Below are 25,658 nucleotides of genomic sequence, written 5' to 3' on the forward strand. Positions count from 1 at the left end.
GAAGGAGGAACACACCCACGTGCTTGACTTCTAACACAGGGACTCCTCCCTCTATAACAGGTGGCACAGTCTGAGTTCCGGGATCTGACCACGCCGAGGCTGGTCCTCCTCTGCGGGCTCAAGGTCAGGCTCCCTCATCCTTGTCTTCACAGATGCTTGAGAACTGGGCCTATTTCATCTCCCCCTTGGGTGCTCCCAGCAGAACTGACATGTGGACCTCTTCCACCAGCAACTCTTCACGTCCCAGGGCCACTTGGACCCCGGGATCTCAGACCGCATGCCCTGTGTTTTCTTGTGTTTCCATAGGACATCTAATCAGCTGTAATATTGGGCCTCAGGTTCCTTTCATGCTAAAAGAGGGAGTAGAATTAAGATGTTTAAAATCCTCTTGAGCTATAAAATTCTCTAATTCTGAAAATTGAGGTAGGAATTTTATGTGCTTGAATTAATATTCTCACACATTTGTCCTTACCCACCAACCCTATATATTCTGCTCTTGTGTCAAGCAAAATAGGCATTTTGCATAAGTTAGCTTCTTTAATAATTTTTTACCCTCCAAATGATCCCTAATGATAGAAGTATAAGCAGGATGTTAATTAATATATTTGCTAGCTGTAATGTAGAGATGGATAGACACAAAGTATTCTCATAATAAGGGAAAGGAATTTCTGCACATTTCTGATCTCCTCCTAAGACTACATTAAGTTAACGCTTACCCATAATGAAGCCACTCTAATCAGCTTCTCATTTCTTCTGCACTCATTAAAAAAATTTTTTTTTTAATGGAGATACTGGGGATTAAACCCAGGACCTCGTGCATGCAAACATATGCTCTACCACTGAGCTGTACCCACCCCCCTCTTCTTCACTTATTTTGAAGCATTGTTCTGGAGATGCTGGAAGTTCTGTTCACATTATTAATGATTAGAGCTTTTATCTAGAGACTGGATGCTCTTCTAGTTACTCTAATTGTCAGCAGCCCCACGTCCTCATCTGCTAGACAGTGGTGGGACTGGCTGAGTGTGTGTCCATTGGAGTGGACTGGCAGGGTGCACACACAGACCTTCTGTGTAGGGGAGGAGCAGTGTTTCCCATGCATCACATCAGCTTCTGAGGTGGTTAATTACAGAAGATTTGTCCCAGTACTTTTTCTGTAGTTTGTGTGCTTAGAAAGTTAGGGGTTCGAGATTTGTAGGTAACTAACTACTGTATATAAAATAGATAAACAAGTTTCTTCTGTATAACACAGGCAACTATATTCAATATCTTGTAACCTATAATGAAAAAAGAATATGAAAATGAATATATGTATATATATGTATGACTTAAACATTGTGCTGTGCACTGGAAACTGACACAACATTGTAAACTGACTACAATTAGGAAAAAAAAAAGAAAGTTAGGGGCTTCTGCAAACTCAAGAGTCAAGAGCACCCAGCTCAGGAGTCAGTGTCTAAGACCGAGCCTCTTGGTTCTTTTCTCATTGGCACTGGTGACAGGCAGGCAAGTGTTCCCTCCTCCACGTCATTAAGTCCTGCAAAGGCTGCTGGCCTAAAGGAAAGCTTGATTTGCTGATTATACTGTGGCTTTGAAAGCCTCATCAGCTCTTTTAAAAAAGCAGGGAAAGATCTGCCTCTGAAGAAGGTCAAAAGAAGGGGTGATGAATTTTCTAGTCCCGCTCAACCTAAAGCCATGTGATCATTTTAAGTTGTTTTTGTTGGTTGGTTTTCATATGTATGATGTAATTTTTCAGGTTTTACTCGTAAGAAATCCAGATCTCAGTGCAGGGGGCAGAGGGTGGGAGAAGGCAGAGGAGAATGGGTCTGCCATGCATCAGTGCGGCTGTGGGATAGCTTGAGAGTCAGCGGGATGGTGCAGCAGGCCTGTGGACGGAGGGAGGGACTCAGGACCGAGGATGAGAGCAAAGTGGGTTACAGAACCGTGAGGACGTGGTAACGCCCAAGGATGCCTCCAGTTAGTTAAGACTCTAATGAAAGCAACTGAGGGCTTTGTAGCAATGGAGGAGGATAAACATGGCTCCCTGCAGAGCCACACAACACCTGCTTGACTTCCTTCCTCGACTTCAAAGAGCATGATCTTCCGAGTATCCACTTGAGAGACAAGGATCAGGAGTGTTCTGAAAGGAGGTTCATAGTGGTCACCACAGAGCGCTGTCCTCCACATTCGTTCTGACAACCAGGAAGGACGTGTGTGTTTCATTGTGTTGAGACACGAGGGATGAATAGTAAGGTTGGAAAAGAGGTCCAGAGTTGCTGGAGAGCTTGACAGATCAGCACAGTGGTTCCTAATACAGAGGGACACCTGTAAAAGTCACCTGGCTCTTCCTTTCTCCTGGCCCACCCCCAAACTACTGTGTCACACATTCCCTCATCTTCTTCAGGTGCTGACTCGGAGGTCACCCTCAAAATGAGACTCACCCTGATCATCTCCCCCATCTCCCTCCCCCTGCTCTACACTTTCTTCTTGCTCTGGTGCTTACCATCCCCTAACACACCCTGTGGTCTACTTACCATATTGTAGGTACCAGATTGTAATTGTGTATTGATTATTGTTTCTCTCTCTGTCGGAACAGAAGCTCCCCATGTGTTTGTTTTGTTCACAGATGTATTCCAAGAGCCAAACAATGCCTGGCATCTAGTAGGTGTTCAATTATTATTTGCTCAATGAGTGAATGAAATGACTAAGAAACCATTCACAGAGAGGAAAGATGCCAAAATAGGGTCCTGGAGGAATCCCATGATCAAGGTTGGTGTAAGAGTAAAAGGAAATTTCCATCCCGAAAAGTAGACAACCGAAACCGTGCTTTCCTGAGTGATTTCCAAATGTATTCTATCAACTGAAAAAATCTGAAGTAATGGGTCTTCCCCAGTGCTTGTTCATTTAAGACTCAATCTCTTTGATTAAAAAGGCATTATTTTGACGTTATTCATTTCTGGTACAACTGAACTTGAAGGCAGTATAAGTTATTTCTTCCAGATATGACAGTTTTGGGAAATGCTGTCTTATGGTGGGTAATAGTTTTCTGCTGGCCCTGAAGAGCTAAGTGTGGGGAGTGGGGAGCTTAGGCAAGTTGGAGGGAAGGGGGTGGAAAAGCAGAAGAAAGTAGCCCAGGGCCAGGGCTACACTAGGATTCTTTTTGCTGTTGTTTTTTGGAGGGAGACGTATTTAGGTTTATTTATTATTTATTTTTAAAGGAGGTGCTGGGGATTGAAGCCAGCATGCTAAACACGTGCTCTACCACTGAGCTATACCCTCCCTCCTACACTGGGATTCTTTAGGCAGAACGAGTGAGGAGTTTCTCAGAGGCCCTGTCAATTTAACTGCATAATAGTTCTACATAATTAAATACAGAAGTGTTGAGTAAACACTGATTCAAGGCTTCATGAGAGAGAAGCAGGTCTAATTTAAGGATCTTATTTTGTGGTCCCTGACTGGTGTTTGTAATTGTCCCCGTAGCATGATTTTGTTTCTTCTCAGCCTCCCCGGGGTTTTTTGGCTGTTCCTCTTGAGCAGGGTCTCCTTTTGTCATGTTGTCTGTCTGCTCCGCAGGAGCGGGTGTTCAGTGCGGTCTTGGTAACTGTCAGCTGCTGTGTGTTAATTTCTTCTTTGGCGCTTGTAAAGCTGAGGCTGCAGGTCAGGCTTCCTACATGCTGACTCATCTGGAGAATCCAGGAAGACTGCACCTCACCATGTTAGTCGGAGCACACACTTCTCAGGTATATGCCTTTAGATAGAGGAGTGCAGGGGAAGGTTCTGGAAGCTTACCCCATGGCACTTCCGGGTATTTGCCTCCAGGGTCTAGAGTGCTACTCCTTTGGGAAGGTGGTTATATCACTCACTGTTATTTCAGATCAGCTGAGCGGACTTTCTGTAGGAGGCATGGTCCTCGAACACTTTTCCACGTCCTAATATAGAACCTTGACTAACCACTGAGATACAGAGAAGCAAAGAATCTCATGAGCCCATTTTGGAAAGAACAGTGACTTGACAAAAATCCACGATATGTCTGAAATGCACCATCTTGAGATCTGTTAACCCGTCCTCAGACCCCCAGGTTTGGCATCTGAGCTTGGCTCCCAGATGTATGATGAAGGCAACTGGACTCCAGCCTCCTAGGCTGCAAGGCCTTCAAGTGACATTGGGCCCGAATGAACTGATGGACCAAGTAATGTTTTAGAACAAGGGAGACAAAGAGACTCGTTAAATTAGGGGAAAACTGCCTTTTGACATACTCTCTGAGCGTCTCAGAGAAATTGGAGCCACCGGCAGGTACTCCGCCCAAAGTAAAGACCACAAATTTAAATGAGTGGAGACGTGTCACCACTGATTTTCTTGAACCGTCTTCATTTGACATTGACATGCCCTCACTTAGACTTGGCTCCCAGGAGAACTCTCTAGAGGCGAGCCCCTCTGGACATGCAAACTGAGGCTCAAATACCAAATCCAAGAACGTTCATGTTTCCCAAGAGGAGGTCCTCTGGCTGAATCAGATGCCTCGGAAGAGTTCCCAGGTTGGACATCCCTGCATGTCGTCAGGCAAAAACCTTTAATGAGATTATTAGTCAAAGCTAATGTTCTCACGAAGGGAATGAAACTGAACCCACTGACCTGGCAGTGGCATTAGACTAAGAATTTAAATTGAGGTCTGTGGCATTGAACTTGGGTGTCATGTCTTAATTTTTGTCAAGTTTAAGCTCAGTTACAGGGAAGATTGTGGAGACTTTCACCTACTAAGAAAAACATTTCACAGTAGAGATTTTTACTTTAGATCTAGAAGAACACTTAAAATATGAAATCACAAAACCAGTTTTTTTTCACATCAGGGATAAAAATAACACATTGGAAGGAGCACCAGGCAAAACCTCAAAGTTTCATAGAGAAAAAGTTGAAACCAGCCAGTGTGTGTTTCAGCTTCTTCATTATGTAACAGCCTCATAGAATGTGCCCCAAGACATCATTTTTTTTTATGAAGTTGAATAAAGTCCTTGATTGAAAGTGGGAAGAAATGGGGAGGGTTAGAGCTCAGTGGTAGAGCTCATGCTTAGCATGCACGAGGTCCTGGGTTCAATCCCCAGTCCCTCCAGAAAGTGGGAAGAGAAGGGAGGGGGTCAGAGATTTCTTCATGTGCTGCTAAATCCACTGTGACCTTATTCTGCACTGGTGCATCCTGGTTTGGGTCCCTTGTGCCGATCTCAGCAGAACCACCTCCATCTCTCAGAACTGGCCTCCCCACCTCCTCCGTTCCTTCACTGCAGCCAGGGTGGGATCTTCGTAGAAGGCGAATCTCTGTCTAGTAATTCCTTTGCTTAAAACTGTTTAATGGCTGTCCTTAGGAGAAATTGCAAACTCCTCTGATGTGCAAGCCTGCTCTGAGAGGCAGGATGGAGGTTGTGCTTAAGGTTGTGGGCTACGGAGGCACACCTCCTGGTTTAGGAGTTGCCTCTGCCCCTTCCTGGCTGAGAACCCTTAGGCAAGTTACTTCCCTCTCTGGGCTTCTGTGGCCTCAACTGTGAAACTGAGATGATAGTAATAATAGAACACTGACGGGGTTGTTGTGAGGATTAAGTGAGTTCTAGCACATCCTAAACACCCAATAAACATTCACTATTATGATGATTGTTTATATTCTGCTCTCAGTTTGCCTCTGCCCCTCAGTCATTCCAAAATATTTACTTATACCTTCCCCACTTCGATTCACCTATGGGTCATATTTCCTTTGGTCTCCTATTTCTGTAAGTTGCTTCCTTTGTCTGGAATGTCATCACACACACACACACACACACCTATCTGCATCCTCTACATTCACCTGCTACATCTTCTGGCTAAGTCTTCAACCTCCAAAGCTCACACACACACACACCCCCACACACCTATCTGCATCCTCTACATTCACCTGCTACATCTTCTGGCTAAGTCTTCAACCTCCAAAGCTCAGCCCAGGTCAGGGCTCCTTCACTCTGCATCTTCTAGCCTCCCACTGCTCCAGTGCTTCCTTGTACCCTGCCATTCATCACACAGTACAGTAATGGCCTGTTCACTTGTAGCTCTTTGCTCACTGCCCTTACCCTTGTGAGAGAGGGATTACATCTACATCGCCATCATTTCTGCATATTCACTATCTACCTACTGTGTGCTTATGAATGCTGGATGTGTCCATGGATGGATGGATGGAGGTTACCAAGGGAGTCTGATCTAGTGCCAGGAAACTTCCCAAGGCAGCCCATTTGGTTAGTCAAAACTGCACTAAATCTGCCTGGAGATACAATCACTCCATCAAGTTTTCTAACCCATTACTCATCCATAGTAAACTTAACTGGTTCTCCGTGTCATCCACCCCCTCATCCTGGCTGGTACCCTCTAAGTATGCTCCTCTTGTATCAATCTCTCTTTGAAGTAAGCACTTGAAATTGAGAATGACCCTCTTGGTGTGGCCTAGTGAGCACAGAGATATACTATCAGTTCTTCTGTTCTTCTAGTAAAGTGGACAAATGCTAGCCTTTTTTTTTTTTTTTTTTTTTGCCCCACAACATTGTTGATTAGTTGAGCTCACTGTTGACTAAGTCCCCCAAATCTTAGCATCCTTCTGTGGTACCACCTTGCCTCCATCCTGTACCTGCAGGGCTTTGTGGGCCATAGCAAAGGCGGCTCCTCTGAGTGCGATGGGGAGCCATTGTTGGGTTTAAGTAGAGGAGTGATGTATCTTGAATTTTTAAATATCTCTTTGTTCTATTGATAAAGACCTTTAGGAGAGCAAGGGGAGCCCATTAGGAGGCTATTGAGGGAGAGGTGATGAGAAGTCATCGGATTCTGGATATACTTTTGAAAGTAGAGCTAACAGGGTTTGCTGACGGGTTGGATGTGGAGATTAGAGAGTCAAGGATGATGACAAGAATTGTGGCCGTAGCAGCTAGAGCAATGGAGCTGCCATCATTTGAGGAGGAGAGGACTCTGGGAGGAGCAGGTGCAAGGGGAAGATCAAGAGTTTAGTTTTGGAGATGCTAAGTTGGAAACCTCTTTTAGACATCCAAGTAGAGTTGTTTAAAAAAAAAAAAAGCAGGGGAAATATATAGGTCTGGAGTATAGGAGTATAGGGAAATATATAGGTCTGGGTTGGAAATACCAATTTGGGAGTTCGGGGTGTACAGATAGCATTTAAAATTTAGAGACAGGATGGTGAGACTGCCAAGAGAATGAATATATAGGGAAGAGAAGAGGACCAAGGACCAGTGAGCCCTGGCTCTCTGACCTTAGAGGTTGGAGTCAGCAAAGGCATCTGAAAAGCAGCAACCAGTGGGTCAGGAGGAGAGCCAGGAGAGTGTGGCGTCCCAGATGACTAAATGAAAGTCGGGGAAGATATTTATATAACAGAGTACAAACTTAATATAAATACATGTCGTATATAACATTTAAGATAAATACATAATAAGTACTTAGTGGAAATAATGTTTTTAAATAAATACATAATAGATTAGAAAGTGTGTGTAATGGATTATATCTGGAAAAATAGCCAGGAATCAGAAGGGGCTCAGTTCTGCTGTTCTTAGTACTTTGATTTTGGGGAAGTTAAATAGCTTTTGTCCAGCACTTTTTTTTTCTCCCCCAGCAACATTTTTAACTCATCTGTAAAGTGGGGATTTTAATCCTGGTCTTGCTATCGGAGTTATTGTGAGAAGCAATGGAAATACTAGATACAGATGTGGTTTGTTGGCACGCATGCTCCCTCTCTTGCATCTGTATCTGCATCTATATCCACGTGCACATGTATATGCATGTATACTTATATGTGTATGTGTGTATTTATGGGGTTCCAGAGATTGGTATATTGTTAATATCTATTAAATCACAGCTTTTCCGGTAGGTGGCCTGAGATGACCTCTAAAAATGGCTCACTATTTAAACCCCACAAAGTCATGCAAATCAAGAGATTCAAATCTTTGTGTTCACTTTAAGAACATTCAAGAAATTGCCCAGGCCGTTAAGGGTGTGCATATCCAAAAGCCACCAAGTATCTGAAGGATATCACTTTACAGAAGCAATGTGTGCCATTCTGTCGTTACAATGGTGGAGTTGGTAGGTGTGCCCACAAAACAATGTGGCTGGGTGCAGGGTCAATGGCCCAAAAAGAGTGATGAATTTTACTGCACATGCTCAAAAATGCAGAGAGGAATGATGAGCTTAAGGGCTTAGATGTAGATTCTCTGGTAATTGAGCACATCCAGGTAAACAAAGCTCCCAGGATGTGGTGCAGGGTGCACAGAGCTCATGGTCAGATCAACCCTTACGTGAGCTCTCCCTGTCACATTGAGATGATCCTTACTGAGAAGGAGCAAGTTGTTCCTAAACCAGAAGAAAAAGATATCCCAGAAGAAAGTGAAGAAATAAAAACTTATGGCCCAGAAATAAATTGAGCAAAAAAAAAAATTGCAAATATAAGTAAAAGCAGAAAAAAAAATCACTCAGGTTACGACCTATTATGGTCATAATTATTTTAGTAGGTTGCAGACAGCATTTTGAAAAATAAGGAATAGAAAGCATCACTGAATTGCTCAGAGTAAAAGTAAGACAGATTTCTTGAAACTGATGCCTGTAGTAGTTATCTATTCCTGTATAACAAATTACCCCAAAACAGCAATTTAAAACAACCAGTATTTTATTATCTCTGGGGGCCAGCAGCTGCCTTGCTGAACGGTTTGACTTGGGTTGAAGATGAGCTGTCCTCCTGGGCTGCAGTCATCGGGAGGCTTGACTGGGCTGGAAGGTCCACTTCCAAGCTCGCTCTTGTGCCTACTGGCTGGAGACTCAGCTCCCAGTCCTGTGGGTCTTTCCTTAGGGCTACCCAGGACATCGTAGCTAGCTTCCACCAGAGCGCATGATCTGAGAGCAAGAACAAAAGAGCATCCCCAGGTCAGAAGCCACAGTCTTGTTTACCATCACCTACTCTCATCACATCTGCCATGTTTCTCTTCTGTTCCATTAGTCACACAGACTAGTCCTGGCACAGTGGGGGCTGCAGAAGAGTGTGATTGCCAGGAGGCGAGAACCATTGAGGACCATCTTGAAACCTGGCTACCATAGCCTCCCTCCATATTGGTGAATACTGGGTTGAGATACAAAGTACATTTCTTTTTCTTTTTTTTTTAATATTTTTTTATTGAGTTATAGTCATTTTACAATGTTGTTAATTTCGAGTGTAGAGCACAATTTTTCAGTTATACATGAACATACATACATTCATTGTCACATTCTTTTTTGTTGTGAGCTACCACAAGGTCTTGTATATATTTCCCTGTGCCATACAGTATAACCTTGCTTATCTATTCTACATATGCCTGTCAGTATCTACAAATTTCGAATTCCCAGTCTGTCCCTTCCCATTCCCCTCCCTCTTGGCAACCACAAGTTTGTATTCTATGTCTGTGAGTCTGTTTCTCTTTTGTATTTATGTTCTTTTTTTTCTTTTTAGATTCCACATGTGAGCGATCTCATATGGTATTTTTCTTTCTCTTTCTGGCTTACTTCACTTAAAATGACATCAAAATGCATTTCTTAATGTGGGTCACGTGAAAAAGGGTTTAAGAAACACTGCTCTGCAGTGGCTAGTACTCTGTGCTATTGGGCAGAGTGGTCCGTTAGCTGGCAGAAGCCCATTTAAGAAGCTCTGCTATTGGGAGGTGGGTGTAGCTCAGGGGTAGAGCACATGCTTTGCATGCAGGAGACCCTGGGTTCAATCCCCAGTACCTCCATTAAAATAAATAAGTAAATAAATAAACCTAATTACCTCTCCCAAAACAAAACTAAGCAAAAAAAAAAACAAAAAACAAAAACAACAAAAAAAAACCCCAAAACCCCAGAAGCCCTGCAGTTGGTGCTCTTTTACACCCATGGTTAATTACCAGTGACTTTCAGACCGTGACTGTGAACACCAGTGATTTTTACAATGAAACAATACAACTGAAGTCGAAACGGGCTATGCAGGTCTGTTTATCCATAAATAAAATGAGCCTGCACTGTGTCCTTTCATCGCCCCCCTGTCTGACTTCTGCAGTGCTGCGTCATTCACCCATCTGGTCAGCTGCCAGCACATCCGCTGTCGGTGGGCTCTCACTTCAGATCTGTGGCCGTACTTTACGCACAACTGTGTGGCTTGTGCAATATACTGTCTGGGTTTGTGAGAGTAATTATACTTTCTGCCTTTTTTTTTTCTGCTTGCTTATTGGCCCGTGGGTGTGGGCTGAGTAATGCGCTTGTAAGAAATTTTACCAGTAGACGAAGGGGGTTTACCTTTAGGTAGGCAAAGATGTAAGTTTATAATTGAACTTTCATGTTTTGTGTAGAGGGCCTATTACATACATAACAATGTGCCTTATATAAAGGGATCTTACAGAATAAATATAGATGTGACTTTTAATATACCTTACTGTGAAAAACAAATCCATTTTAGCTTTTCAGGTGGATTTTTAAAAAATTAGCGTTAAGTGACTGAAAAAGAAGAAATTTTCCTTGAAGCACTAGTAGACTCTAAGCAGGCTAGGGAGTCTCCAGTTAAGGGACCAGCAGAAAACACCAGTAAGTAAAAACATATGGCCACTGGCTTTTCACTTAAAACTGCGGGGAAGCCTCCTGGTTTGCTGTTCACTGTCTGTGCTTCAGAGAGCTCCCACTGCTTGTCAGCCTGCAGCCACAGGTCTTTTCTGACTTGCTGGGGTCTTCTTCATCTTCCAGTCACAGGGGAGGGTCAGAGGACTGTTACTCTCAGCAGCCTTCCAGGGACAGGGGTCCTTTAGTTCTCCAAGAAGTATTCCCCCAGCATGCTGGGCACACTGTCATTTATTATTTGTGTATCAGTTGCCTCCCTAGTCTGTAAACTCCTGTAAGCAGGGACTGTTCCCAGCACCTGCCAGTCACTGGCCCAGCGTGGGGGCTAGATACATATTTGTTGAAGAGAGGAGGAAATTAAATTCTTTATTTTCTTGAATGTGCTTATGTTCAGAAGATGAAGGTTTGTGCTATAATATACACAAGATGCTACTTTTTCTCAGTGTTTCTATTAAATGTAAATTTTAATTGTTCTTGAAATTTGTGAACTTTAGAATGTTAGAGACTATTTATAATATAATTTCTATTTCTTGAAGTAAGTTTTTTCCCCTTTGAAGCCCATCTCATTTTTGGTAACCTCCAGGGGGAGATGGACTTAATTTTCATAACATGAATGTGGCCCCCTGACGGCTTGAGTGAGCAGGTTGAGGACTGCAGAGACGTTTGAAGGTCTCTTGAGATTCAAACCTGTATGTATATTCCTGAAGGCCAGAGCCCTCACAGACCAGGCAGCATCGCTGGTCAGCCGTATGAAATGCCTTTCTCTCCGTCCAGAACACACTCTGAACGAAGGACCGCCAGCAGAGTTGCTCCAGGCTTGGCCCACTGACCTGGCTTTGGCATTTTAACTATGAAAAACAAAAGCAAAGGTTTGCATGATGGTTTATGAAAAGCTACGAGCTTTTTGTGTGTATTAGCTCTCTGTCTTGCTGTCCCTTGATTTTTCCTTCCTGGCTGTACTGTGCTCACCAGCCCCGTGCAGAATGTCCTATCTGGTTCCGGTGAGACCGTCTGTATCACGCTGCTCCCAGCCTCAGGCCTGGCACATGACACAGCCCGACAGAGTTCCATCCTCACCTGTGCCCCTCGGGTCCCCGCTCCCCACTCCCTTCACCTGTCTCTGCTGGATTGCAGTGTGGGTTCTTCTCTCATTGACAGATTGTTGCTGTATAACCACTTTAATTTTTTTCTTCTTCTGAATTTCAATGAGGGAGAATTTGCTAGAAAGTTACAGAAGGAAAAATGATCATATTCACTTTGATTAGCTGGAACCCTCTGGGTGAAAGAGATGCCTAAGGAGAGATTAAGAAATTTTGCTAGAATTAGTGAGCATAGGAGAGGGTGCAAAGATTTGGGGACCCATTGTTTTAAAACCCTAGAACTCTGCTTATGTCTTAGTAGTGAATAAATACCAATAGGACATTCTTATCAAGGCTCCCATATATAATTAGTATGAAAATAAAACTGAAGAGGGAAAGGAATCTTAAAAAAAAGAAAAAAAAGAACATAAATACAAAATAAACAGACTCATAGACATAGAATAAAAACTTGTGGTTGCCAAGGGGACAGGGGGGTGGGAAGGGACAGACTGGGATTTCAAAATTTGTAGATACTGACAGGCATATGAAGAATAGATAAACAAGATTATACTGCATAGCACAGGGAAATATATACAAGATCTTGTGGTAGCTCACGGTGAAAAAGAATGTGACAATGAATATATGTATGTTCATGTGTGACTGAAAAATTGTGCTCTACACTGGAAATTGACACAACATTGTAAAATGACTATAATTCAACAAAAATGTTAAATAAATCAATCAGTTGTATTTATGGAAAAAAGAAATTAGTGAGAATGACACTAACATCAAATTTATTTTAAAATTGATTATCAAGTATCATTTTTGGATGTAATGACCATTTTTTTGAATTCTAATTATGGTAATGGATCTTTAGTTTCAGTATAAAAAAGACGACGAACTAGTGCACCCCAGTTGGGCACACTTGAGTCTCATTTCTGTCTTTTCAAACCTGTTGGCCTTAGGTTACTAATGGTGGCAGAACCAAATGTTCCGACTATTCTGAGGGGTGAAACCAGATCATTGAAACGATCATGTGGTGCAGTTTTTCAAGCCATAATGAACAGCTTCATCAAGCACATATCATGAGTAATCACTCACTGTAATGTGGTGCCCACAAGAGACATGCTGTACAGTGGAATGAGATTTTAATCAGATGACTGATTGTAAATATACATGGACTGAAAAAACTTTTTTCAGCTTTTAAGATTGTGTTAACATTTGCTCTGTGTTAAATTCTTGTAACACGGTGGCATTTTGGGGCTAAGTATTGACTTGTTTAATTACCCAGTTCTCAGTCCCAGCCTTTTGAGACCTGACCTACTTTATTGCGGTTCCCGAAATGCTGAGTATCTTGGGCCCAGTTTACTTTATAAACAGAAGCCGAGGCTCATATCGCTATATAATCTTTCCTGAGGGGGGAATAAAAGGCGAAAGTCAGATGTTCTCATTCTCTGCTTGGAGATAATTCAGTAGTCGGGTTGTCAAAGGCAACCTGGGCATAAGGATCAGCGAGACCGTATCAGCAGTTCCATCAGAGATATGATTTCTCTTCCTCTATCTTGCTGTTTTTGGTTGCCTTCTGGGCATCATCACTGCAAGTGCTACCTGGAAGAAAGAAGGGTACATCTATCACTATCTCCCATGGCTCTGGGGCCAGTTCCCCTCCCAGTCAGTAACACTTTAGATTCCAACCCAGCGTGCTGTTCTTTGGGGTCCTAGTAAGCTGGCTTCCAGGGAGGAGCCTAAGTCCCATGGAATTGACATGCCACCTGGCAAGTACTTCCCTCCCCAAGCTGGCCAGCTTCTACTTTTCCTACAAAACCCAGCAAGAGCATCACCTCCTCTGGGAAGCCCTTGCTGCATGCCTCTCCTGCTGTTGTGATGTCAATACTCTTTTCATGAGCTGCTGGACACTGTGTTTGTTTTGGGGGGTGAGGTTTGGTTTGATTTTTTTTTTTTTACAAGACCCTGTCCGTCCCATCAGTAGGTGCTTTAATTTTATTGATGTGAGGGGACCCCTCTTCCATAGTGCCACCTTAGCAATTAATATCCGCTATTACTACATTTCAGGCTCCCAAAGCCAGTGTATTATTCTTAAGAACAACAAACAAAAATCTGTCCTAGTCCAGAAATTACAAACACAATTTTCGATAAGCATCTCATTTGACTTATAATATATGTTACTTAAATTTTTTTATTTTTTAAATTTTTAAATGTTTTTATTGAAGTATATAGTCAGTTTACAATGTGTCAATTTCTGGTGTACAGCGTAATAGTTCAGTCATACATATATACACATATATTCATTTTCATGTTCTTTTTCATTATAGGTTACTATGAGATATTGAATATAGTTCCCTGTGCTCTACAGTATAAACTTGTTGTTTATCTATTTTACATATAGTCATTATATCTGCAAATCTCGAACTCCCAATTTATCCCTTGTCACCACTTCCCCCATCCTGATAACTGTAAGTTTCTTTTCTATGTCTGTGAGCCTGTTTGTTTTGTAAATAAGTTCATTTGTATCTTTTTTTTTAGGATTCCACGTATAAGTGATATCATATGGTATTTTTCTTTCTCTTTCTGGCTTACTTCACTTAGAATGACAATCTCCAGGTCCTTCCATGTTGCTGCAAATGGCATTATTTTAATATATGTTACTTTAATTGCTCTGAGTTTTTAATGAGGAAATCTGAGTTCAAGTTGAAGTTGGGTCAGTTATTAACTATGTAACTGCTGGCTAGCCATTTAACCTTCATTCATGCATTTATTCATTCATTCACATATTTACTGAGCCTGTGGACCAGGCCCTGTTAGGCACCCTGTGTTGGCTTCTCTAGCTGGCAAATGGCAAAATATACAAGCCCTACTTTCCTTACAGTTTGTTAAGAAATGTTATGACAGTGCTTTGTACATGTAGAGCTCTACAGAGACATTTGTCATTATTTTAATGGACGAGGGCTTGTGCATCAAGAATAGAACAGAACAAAGAAGCAGAGAATTGCTTCTTTAACAGAATTTGTTGTGGCCACATGAGAAAAGTGTTATGGATATATCCAGGTGCGACATCTGGGGTGAGTCAGCCTCAGTTTTTTTTTTTTGTTTTTGTTTTTGTCTTCCTGTCTATCTTTATCCTGAAATATAATCCTGAGAACAAGAATCTCATTGCAGCCTGGGTGTCTTTCCTATGCTCCTGGGGGAGGCAGGAGCAGGGACTGATTGTCTCGCTAGAACTGGACACGGTGGGTGAGCTGTTAGTCCCCAGAAGGATGTCAGGCCTCCCCTCAAACACACAGGTGAGCGGAGAAAAGCAGCGAATGTCTAGCACATCACTCTTAACCATTTTTCTCTCAACCGATGGCTTTGTCTCATACTCGGTTAAAAGTCCTCCCTCTGCTAAATCTCCTGGCTTCTGCACTCATCACCTGTCACAGTGGAAACTTTCCCCCTAGATAAACAAAAAACCACCTCATTTGTCTTATCCTGCTGAAGCTGCTACCCTCTCCACTCCAACTTCAGAACCATGTATGTGTATAAACAACACATGCGAGTTATTTACACCCACTGTCCCTGCTTCCTCTCCATCACATTCTCTCTTCACTTGGCTCTGGTCTGGCACCTGGAGTCTTACTGGCCTAAATTCACTTTCACTCTTCCCCTTTACCCCGGCATCACTTTTTATCCCCGACTGTGCATGCTCTGAATCTCAAATCTCTATGCAGGTAAGATTTAGACAGAACCAGGTGTTGGAAAAACATAAGAAAGTGAGGGAATGGTATCCTGCAGACTCTGTTTATGTGACTTTTCCAGGTGGAGATAAAGATGGCATGACTTGATGCCAGTTGTTACGTGATGTCATCAGGAAGCCCCTTCCAAGTATTGTGTCCTGTACGTTCTCGGAAAATAAAGACTCTGATTGAGACCAACAGGAGGGCAGCATTGTGACATTTTGAATAAAGAACTGGGGTCTAGGGGACCTGACCATTAGCCTCAGCTCTGCCCCTAGTTGTGCTTCAAACTGTTTCATCTTCCTTATTATCTATGTCTTTACTCTGTCAAGTGAGGAGGTTACAGCAGATAAACTTAAAAGTCTCTCCTCCACTTTGAAATTGTTAGGTAGCCCAGTCAGAACTAATCAGGGCTTCTCGAGTCTAGTTACGAACTTTATTCTCGTAGTGATTTGATTCAGTTTTTACCTCCAACCCTTCAAGTCAGTCTTCAGACTTCCAGGTAGGAGTGTGAGCTAGACCTTGGCAGCCCACTCATGGGATGGACAAGTCTGGAGATGAAAAGCTGTGAGGGTTGTAAACTGAAGAAGCCGAGGCAAAGACTGAGGGTGAATATGGTACTTCACAGAGACACTGCCCTGCGTGTGTCAGGCTAGATGGCCATACCACGGTGGTTCTAAAACATACCTCACTGGTTAGGTGGCATTTGTAGCTTCTGGTGCACCGTTCCTTTCTTCTTTAGTCCCTAAGTCCCGAACAGCCAAGATCAGCCTGGAAGGAAGGACCAGGACCCTGAAAGGCAGGCAGCCTGGCAGAGCAGAGCAAATCCTGGAACCAACTGTGGGTTCTGGAACGAGTTCTGCCGCCGACATGCTGTGTGGGTGTCAGCCACAGGAGGCCGAAGAGGGATTCAAGGAGGTGCGCTGCCCGACTGGAAGAAGGCGCGAGGGGCCGACATGGAGCATAACAGCACCTTACTACGGTACAAGCAGATGGCGCGTGCAGGTGTTCGCACTTCTCCTTTTATAACGCCCGGGCATGCGTGTTGTTCATAATGCTGACTCATGCTGTTTGCGCATGCGTGTTGTTCATAATGCTGCCGCATGCTACTAGCGCATGCGTACATTTACTTCTTACCTCATACACATGCAAGTTATTGTGAACTTTGACCTGGGTCCCCTGGCCTACCCAGTTAAGACTGCCAGCAGTGGGCCTGACCCCTTCTCTGTCCGAAGCGGATGCTGTGTGCTCCAGGAGTAAACCTAAGTGCAGGACCCCTCTGGCAGGTGCTGGGAGCCTAACTGGGATACACTCTGAAGCTCAACGGGAACAGTAGTCAGAATCATAATGAATAAACCATCAGGGCTGCCACGGAAGCATTAGCCCAGGCACAGTCTACTAATTTGCTGATGGTTATCAGACGAGAGCTGCTGCCCGGGAAGTGAGCGTTCATACTTAGAGACGCTTCCTGAAAGTGGCTGAAGCAGGGAGTCGGAAGCCTGAGGCCAGGTAGAGCCTTAAGTTCATCCATTCCGGTTTTCTGGCTGTCGCTCCAGTCTCCTCTAAACACCCTCTTAACCCATGCTTGAACTCGGGGTGGGAAATTCACTGCCTTATTAGGATATTGCAGCTTGTTCAAAAGTTCCTTTTTTTTCTTCAAAGTTCCCCGGGATTTTTTTCTGATTCATTGATTGATTAAGGACTTTTTTTTTTCGGAAGGGAGGGAGGTAATAAGGGTTCAAAAGTTCCTTTTTGTATATCAAGCTGTTGCATATCAGTTGATGCTTGGACAACAAAAATGTTCATATCACGTATGCACACAGATTTCCTACTTTTAAAATATTTTGTCTTTTATTGAAGTGTAGTTGATTTATAGTGTTAGTTTCAGGTGTACAGCAAAGCAATTCAGTTATGCATATCCGTGCATATATATTTTTTCAGATTCTTTTCCATTATATGTTATTACAAGAGATTGAGTATAGTTCCCTGTGCTATACAGTAGGTCCTTGTTGTTTATCTATTTTATATAAAATAATGTGTAGAAGATTTCCTGTTTTTATTTTCCGGAAGGAAGCAAGAATAGTATGCACAGGACCACTGCTTCTTATGTCTTCTCAGAAGGAAACCTTGGCCTATTGTGAGCTGGTAGCCATGAGAGGTTACTTTCTTCAACGGTGATAAGAATAATTGTGCTGTAGTTTGATAGCTATCTTATTTCAGAAGAGAAGGCCCATTTCTCCCTGTGGGTGTTTATTTAATGTATTTACACATAAGAGTGATATATTAAATAATTACTTTTGAGCATCTTCTGCCTGCAGTCTACTGTGCCGAGTGCCCAGGCAGGCACTCATGACAGCATGTGATCCACATGTTAATTTACTCAAAAGATAATGATTGAGAATCTGCTTGGTGGCAGGCTCTGGTTCCTGCATTCTTAATCAGCTTACCTGTCACAAGGATCCTTAAGGTCCCCCACTTGTCCCAGCCCCTAATTCCATTCTCAGCCAATCACACAGGCATGAGAAGAAATAGTCTGAAACACAGCATGTTTTCACAATCCTTCACTTCTGTACATTTAGACCCTAAATTTCATAGGAGACCATAGTTACTGGTGAAGCTGGACATGCACTGGTATGTACTGGTATGTACCAGTATATCCAAATAAGGTGCGAGTTCCGGGTGGGGGTGGTGGGAGGAGGCTCCCTGCCCCGCCCCACCCAGCCCACTCTCACTCAGCCCCAAGGCTCTTGGTGAGGACCCCACGGAACAAATGCTCTTCCTGCTTTTCTGCCCGTTTCTTGAGCTCTGTGCCCGTCCCTCAGATTTTCCAGCCGTGCTGACCTTTTCTCCAGTGCTCTGGCTCTGCCAGGGCCCTGGATTGAGTGGCCTCTCTTTCTGGGCTGCATTGGAAGACAACTTCTACCCTTTTTTTAAGGCGGCTTGCTGCTCCCACTGAGTTACTGGGAATGGGGCTCCCATTAAAACAACTCTTAAAAATCGGAGGGAAGGAGGTTACTATTTACTGAGTCCTCATGGTGTATCAAGCGCTGTGCTAAGCCCTGTATCTGTATTTTATCACTTAATTCTCACAACCTCTCCGTTTTCCCAAACGGGAGGCTAAAGCCCAGAGAATTCACAGAACTTTCCAGAGCCGGGCTGACTAAGACCCGAGGCGGGAGATGCTGCCTGCAGAGCAGGTGTGCTTAAAGGGAGCGCAGCACGTGGGCTCGCCTGGAGCCGGGCAGCCAGGTCTGGAGAAGCAGAAATCAGGTGGGGGCGGAAAGGGCTCATTTATTGAAAATCAACAGCCACTTTCAATGAGTAATAATGAGAGGCGGCGAGAGCCGTGCTTTTAGGGGGAAGAGCACGTATTTCACGGCTTCAGGGCTCAGTTTGACTCCCAGCTTTGTCCTCTGCTGTCTGTGAGCTCTGTGCCAGTTACTTAGCCTCTGGAGTGTTGTTCCTTCACCGATAAACAGGGATGCCAACACCTACGGTAACTGCGCGTGTCGGTGAGTACCAAACATAGTAGTTGCCACCTTCTAAATACTCAAATAATAATTTCTGTAATTAGGATTTTCATGACTCCTTCGGGGGTGGTGGGGGCTTCTTCCCCTCCCCCACCTCTATACCTAAGGTCTCTGTGACTCCTTCCACATCCATTCAGCCTCTGATTCCTGCAACAGAGTCTGATGCTTTCTGTAGCTGGTATATAACTGAAAAGACTGAACAGGTTTGTGTGAGTGACGGAAGCAGAAATCTTTGTTTTACTTCATACATACTTCTGCCTCCCATACTGCAGTTCTGGCGGACTTAACAATTGCTATCTGTCGTTTGAAGATTTACTTTTCTGGCTGAGCAATGTAGCCTTGGTTTTGGTTGAGAGGAGGGATCATTTCTGTTTCTGCTTTTTGTTTTGTTTTTTTTAAATCTGCGTTAAATACGATAGGAATTGACCTCATCTGGATCCATGTAAAACCAGCTGAAACAAATCAGCTATCCCTGCAAGTGTATCTCCTCCAGAGCTCTGTTCAGAAGGCTTAGGAGTAAATGGAATTTATGTATCTTGAATTTGATTTTCCCTGAATTTTATCATTATTTCAAGTAAGTGATACAGTAAATGAGGTCCCTCATATTTTGGCTCCGTGTCTCTATTCTCACCTCCCCCATGTCTGTAATCTGTAAACAGATGCCCGAGTACATAAAAGAATCTTGTCATTTAAAGGTATGCCACAAGGAATCCTTGTGATGTCAGTAATCACCTGCTGTATGTCGGGGTACAGGGTGTGAGGTGCTGGATGTGCTGAGATGTTCCAGAGACGGGGTAGGGTGGACCTGGAAGCTAGGGACAGTCAGGGCCTGGGCAGTCAAACCCCGCTCGGGTGCATTTCTGTGTGCATTGCTCATTGCCTGTAGCGCAGGATGAACCCAGGCTTTCTCTGGGCAGATAGCTGGCTGGGACGCCAGGTACGTAACCACCGCCATCGGGGTGTTAGCAGTGGCGATTATACCTGGTGGGCAGCAGCATGATGACTCAGGCCACTCACAGCTGGACCCAAAGGTGGGAGACAGACACGGGCTGAGCGGTTGGAGGTTTAGGGGGGAACGAGCGTGCTCATTAGGGAAACCGGGGCAGTGCCGTTCCAATGGACTAAGCCAGTCTGGTGGCGTTGGGAGAGGTGTGCCTGAAAGGGTCCACCGCTGCCCAGGGTTTATTGGATGCCTGGTGTGAGGCCCAGGCACCATGACAGGCTCACCAGTGAGCACATGGAACGGCTTTCTCCCGTCCCTGCTAGAGCCGTCTCAGATGGGGTGGGTGGTTCTCTCCGCGGGAAAGCTCAGGGCTGTGTCCTGGAGGAGAGGGAGGAACAGAACTGACCCTTCCCCACCCCTGTTCTTCCCTTTGGCCAGTGTAGTTTTGTGTTTTTAAAACATATTTCAGGGGGTAGGGTGTAGCTCAAGTGGTGTATGCTTAGCACACACAAGGTCCTGGGTTCAATCCCCAGTTACTTCCTTAAAAATATATACATAAACCTAATTACCTCCCACCCCCCCAAAAAAATATTTCACTTAGTGGGGAGGGTGTAGCTCAGTGGTAGAGTGTGTACTTAGCAAGCACAGGGGCCTGGGTTCAGTCTCTAGTACCTGCATTAAAGAGTAAAAAATCCTCAATGATCTCTCCCCAAAGGAAAACCATATTTCATTTATTTTTGAGTAAATGAACATTTACTCAAACGAGTGTTATAAAAAGACTCCTCTTTTGGAAAAGTGGTGAAATTCACTCTTGTGGCCTTTGTTTCTAGAGAGAGAGAGAGACATGTGTGCTATCAGAGAGCAGTAGTTCTGCATCGGAATCACCTGGTGTGCGTGTTAAATCTAATTGCTGGGCCTCATCCCCAGATTTTCTGAGTTTGCGTGTCTGAGGTGGAGCCTGAGAAGTTGCATTTCCAGCAAGTTCCCGGGTAACGCTGCTGTGGCATACTTTGAGAACCACTGGTCATGGAGTAATCTGTGTATTCACCATGCTCTGAATGTAAATTGTCGATTTTTTTTGTCAAGTCCACCACTGCTGTAAATGTCTTCCCTTGATATGCCTGTCTTTGTCTCCCTTAAACAGGTATTTTGACGTTGGCCTGCATGACTTCTTAATCAGGTAAGCCAACAACTTTTCTTTGAGCTATCATTGAATAGCAGGTCTGTTACGGAACACTGAGATGAAAATAAAATCCATGTTTAAGTATCTTGATAAATAATGGCAATTGTAAATAACTTGTCAAGAAAGCACGACCAGCACTGCTTTTTGTGCCTCCCAGAATCACACATGTGTATCCTTTTAAACAATCAAGGGAATTTATGTTTAAAGGGATTTATATCTGAAATGATAGCTGTCCAACGATTGGGAAAAGCAAATAGAAAAGCAGAGAGTGCCAGCTTGCATTCCTACATTAAACAACTCTCTGAACCAATTTTCTCTCCATTGAATTTAAGCTTTTTAAACTAAACTGGTTGTTTAATAGTCATTGAAGATATAACTTTGTTCCTAATTGAAAGAGATTACAGATGGCAGTTTATATCCTAGTATATTGGTGATTTTTTACCAGAGTTGGCTTATGGGGCACATTAATTCCAAATAGCTATTAAATCAAACAGAGTTTAAGTGGAAATATACCAGAATATTAACAGTGTTGGTAAGAATATGCGTGATGTTTTTCCTGCTATAAACTTTGCTAAATTTTCTAGATTTTTTTATTATACTGAACGTGTATTTATTATTCTAATTATGGTGGAAAATGGTCATTAAAAATAACCATCAAAAATATGTGTGGGAAGCAATAATGGTTGCTGAAGGATTGTGAGCTAAAGATTATAAGGAAACCAGAAGTCATGCAGAGTGATTTGATTTCTGCAAATACATGGCTCTAAATGGTAGTTAATTCTAGGAGTCTGCTAATCAGCAATCCTTTAAATCACATGTGATTTCTGGGCAGCTGTTACGGTGGTTCAGTTCTCCACGATGCATGACCATCTCCTCGTGGGTAAGATGCTCTCTGAGGGGAAATGTACGTCACTGGCTTCGCCTTGGTCCTAAACCAGCAGCATTTCCTCTATGCCAGATTGCATATGGCGGTGTTCCAAGAAGGGCCATCCATAACTTGTCCTCTCTCTAAGTCTCCATCCAAGGCTGTGCATTGAAATCTCCTTGTCTCCCCCAGACCCAGGGAATATGGATTATCCTGGCTTTCTCCAGGATATCACACACAGATGGTGGTATGTAAACTGCTACCTTAACACATCAAGTGGTAAATGTAGTTTAGCAGGAGGGATAAAGGGCCAGTGGTCATGGGAAGGGCAGGCATGAGAATTCTGTATCTAAACCGATCTGGGCAATAGTTTGGATTTTTTGAGGTAGTGTCTTCAGTACTTGGTATCACTCCCATGCTGTTGTTCACAGAATTTCTGTGGTGGATGCAAGTTTGTACTTATTTTCTCTAGTAACTTTGCTGAGGGCAGGGAACATGTCTTAATCATCTTTCCATAATTAAATTATATATAATTAACCTTCAACAAACATTTGTGTAGGAGTGACTGGATGAGGAAATGAACCAGGAAAGACAAGGAGAGTTACAATTAAGAAGGTGCTTTTCCTTTATTCAACAAATAATCATTAAGCCTTCCATGTGCCCCTTGCTTGGGCATGTCTGGGAATACCACCATGAGAAAAATAGACATTGGATTTAAAGCTTTTCCTGAGCTTATCACTTGCCAGCCGTGTCCTTTGAGCAACAGGAAGTGAGGAGGAGGGGTGGGCTGCCTCTGGGACCCCTCCTCCCTGTCCTTCTCCTGGACTCTGTGTCTTCCATAGGCAGAGGGAGGGGTTAAATGTCTCTAATGTAACTGGTGCTGGGATCCCCTGGCCCTGGTAGGGGGCCCTTTTGGGTGAGTACTAAGGAGGTGATCTAACTAGGCATCTCAATCAGTCGTTCTGTGAACCAAGCAGACCTGAGGCTTCTTCCTGCCCTGCCGTCTTCCTGTAGTTTTCCTTTCCTTTGCTCTGGGAGGGGCAGAGCAAATCAGCACGCCCACTGCTTATCCACTTGGGGAATGAGAGTTCAGTCTCCTCTTCTTGCAGACATGTCCGGTCTCTGTGATGACATCTCTTCATCCCCTGTCCCCCATCCCACCCACTGCCCTCCAAAGACATGACAGCACTCTTCACTAAGCCAAGAATGTAAGGACTCGAGTCTCCTCCTCTGCCCCCTTCCCAGCTTGTGTATAGGGTGGGGTGTGGCATGGGGTGGAGGAGGTGGCTAGTGGGGGCAGTCAGTTCTCCATCTCTTAGTCATCCTAGGATGGGGTGGGGATATCACCCCTTTTTTTGCAGCTCTCTTTAGAAAATGGATCTTTCCTGCTCCTGGTCTGGGAGGTCACACCTGGTGGGGACTGAGCACTGTTTATCACTGGGCACGTTAGTGAGAACTGTTTTTTCCTGCACTTGGACCTGGAAGTTGGGTTGAAGATGGTGTGGGTATGATGAAAATGGAGGTGAGGGAATGGTAGCCAACAACTTTTTAAAGAAGGTAAGCTGTGAAGGGGAGGTAAGAAAGACTGGGCAGCTGGTGGACGGGCGTTGAGTGGGGATTTTTTTTTCTTTGTAATTGGAAGAACTCTTGTATTTAGCCAACAGAAATTCTTAAGTGCCCTTTAAACTTAGAGTAAGTGGTTTCATTTTGGTGGAAAGAAGCAGCACATGGTTGCCAGGGGAATGAGGAGACAAAGGCAATGACTTAGTGACCCTGAAGGGCAGTGGCATTTTCCTAGAAGTGTGTCACTGGAGAGAACCTTAGAGGGTTGGAAGAAGGAGGGGGTTGTGTTTGAGGAATCCTTCTCACTCTGTGATGGCCAAGAGAAGAAAATATATTTCCCTTGGTAAAAGAGGAGATGTTGGAGAAATTGGCATAGATTTTTAAATTATTTTTTTATTGAAGTATAATCAGTTTACAGTGTGTCAATTTCTGGTGTACAGCACAATGTTTCAGTCATACATATACATACATATATTTCTTCTTGTATTCTTTTTCATTAAAGGTTACTGCAAAATATTGAATACAGTTGCCTGTGCTATACACAAGAAACTTGTTTAAATTATATACAGTAGTTAGTATCTGTAAATCTCAAACTCCCAATTTATCCCTTCCCACCCTCTTCCCCCCCAACCCCCAGTAAAAAACCATAAGTTTGTTTTCTATGTCTGTGAGTCTTTCTGTTTTGTAAATACATTCATTTTTGTCATTTTTTTTAAGATTCCACATGTAAGTGATATCATATGGTATTTTTCTCTTTCTGGCTTACTTCACTTAGAATGATGATCTTCAGGTCTATCCATGTTGTTGCAAATGGCATTATTTTATTATTTTTATGGCTGAGTAGTATTCCATTGTATAAATATACCACAGCTTCTTTATCCAGTCATCTGTCGATGGACAAATATTTAGGTTGTTTCCATGTCTTGGCTGTTGTAAATAGTGCTGCTATGAACATTCGGGTGCATGCATCTTTTTGAATTAGAGTTCCCTCTGGATATATGCCCAGGAGTGGGTTTGTTGGATCATATGGTGAGTCTGGCATAGATTTTTTTTCCTAATTAACTGCGTGTATTGGCTCCAGCAGACTCTTAACTTGTACTCTGGGTTGTTGGGCTATATTGAATGCTTAGCATTTGGCATGAAAGAAACAGCAGCGTGCCTGAAATTAATCAGCTGCATCTTTTATACTGATGGAAGTAATGTCAGCTTCTCTGGAATGACATAAATTTCCACAAAGCCAAGAGCCCTATCTGTGATCTTAGCCTAGGCAACTGCGTGGAGGGACATGTTTCCTTTTAAGTTGTAGGAGGGTCTCACTGGGCTGTGCGGCAGGAAGGAGCTGTCACATTTAATGAAGTGTGAGCATTTTCGGTATTGGCGTTTTATGACGACTGTGGGAAAATTCAGTGAGCTCAATCCTTCCACATCTTATACAAACCAAAGGGAAGACTTTCAGGAAACAGTAATCACAACGCACTTCAGCATAGCCTCGACAGAAGAGTATTGCCTAGAGTTCTTAATGTGATGCTACAAAAGAGAAAGGAAAAAAGTGATCAGTCTATGAAAAAAGATTACAGGAGAAAACAGCTCTTTCATTTTAGATAATAGGGTGGCTTCTTTAAATTTAGCTTTGGTAAGTTTTGGCAAGAAGCGATTAGTGATGTTTGGTTTGATTCTTGCTGACTGAAGCATTTTTCATTTTCCCTGGAGTTGTAGCCAGCCCCACCCCTTTGATGAAAGGTATAATTGCTTTGTATCTGCCCACCTGCCCACTTCTAAGTTCCTCGGGTTGGGCAATAACTACAAGCAAGACGGGATGCCATCATGACTTTCAAAAGAAAACCTGGAGATGTCCTCTTCCGTGTTGTCTAAAGCATGAAATTTGTCAGTTTTCCTTTTATGATTGCTCTTACGCTTATGCTTGTGAAAAAAATATTCACCTGTGTTTTCTTATTTTCTATAATTTATTTTCTATAATTTCTTATTTATATTTAGTTATCCATTTCAAATACCCATTTCAAATAAGAATCTAACTTTTAAAAAACAGCAAAATAAATTTTCTTTACTATCACTTTCCCTTTTTATTCTAAAGTTCATATATGAGTGCATCGGAGCCACTACTTTTGTCTTGAGGAGAGTGTTTG

General features: G+C 43.2%; 1 protein-coding gene and 1 pseudogene across 2 annotated transcripts in view; both read left to right on the plus strand.

Moving 5' to 3' along the window:
- The window catches only part of HHAT (hedgehog acyltransferase), a 282,454-nt gene that overhangs the window by 132,097 nt on the left and 124,699 nt on the right, over window positions 1-25,658 (plus strand). For both annotated transcript variants that reach the window (XM_031438630.2, XM_010992144.3), the window contains exon 9: window positions 21,048-21,083. In XM_031438630.2, coding sequence (XP_031294490.1) covers window positions 21,048-21,083 — 36 coding nt within the window. The remainder of the gene's footprint in view (window positions 1-21,047; window positions 21,084-25,658) is intronic.
- Window positions 7,830-8,424, plus strand: LOC116148674 (large ribosomal subunit protein uL22-like; annotated as a pseudogene).

Source organism: Camelus dromedarius, chromosome 21 (genome assembly GCF_036321535.1).
Source record: "Camelus dromedarius isolate mCamDro1 chromosome 21, mCamDro1.pat, whole genome shotgun sequence".
NCBI lineage: Eukaryota > Metazoa > Chordata > Mammalia > Artiodactyla > Camelidae > Camelus > Camelus dromedarius.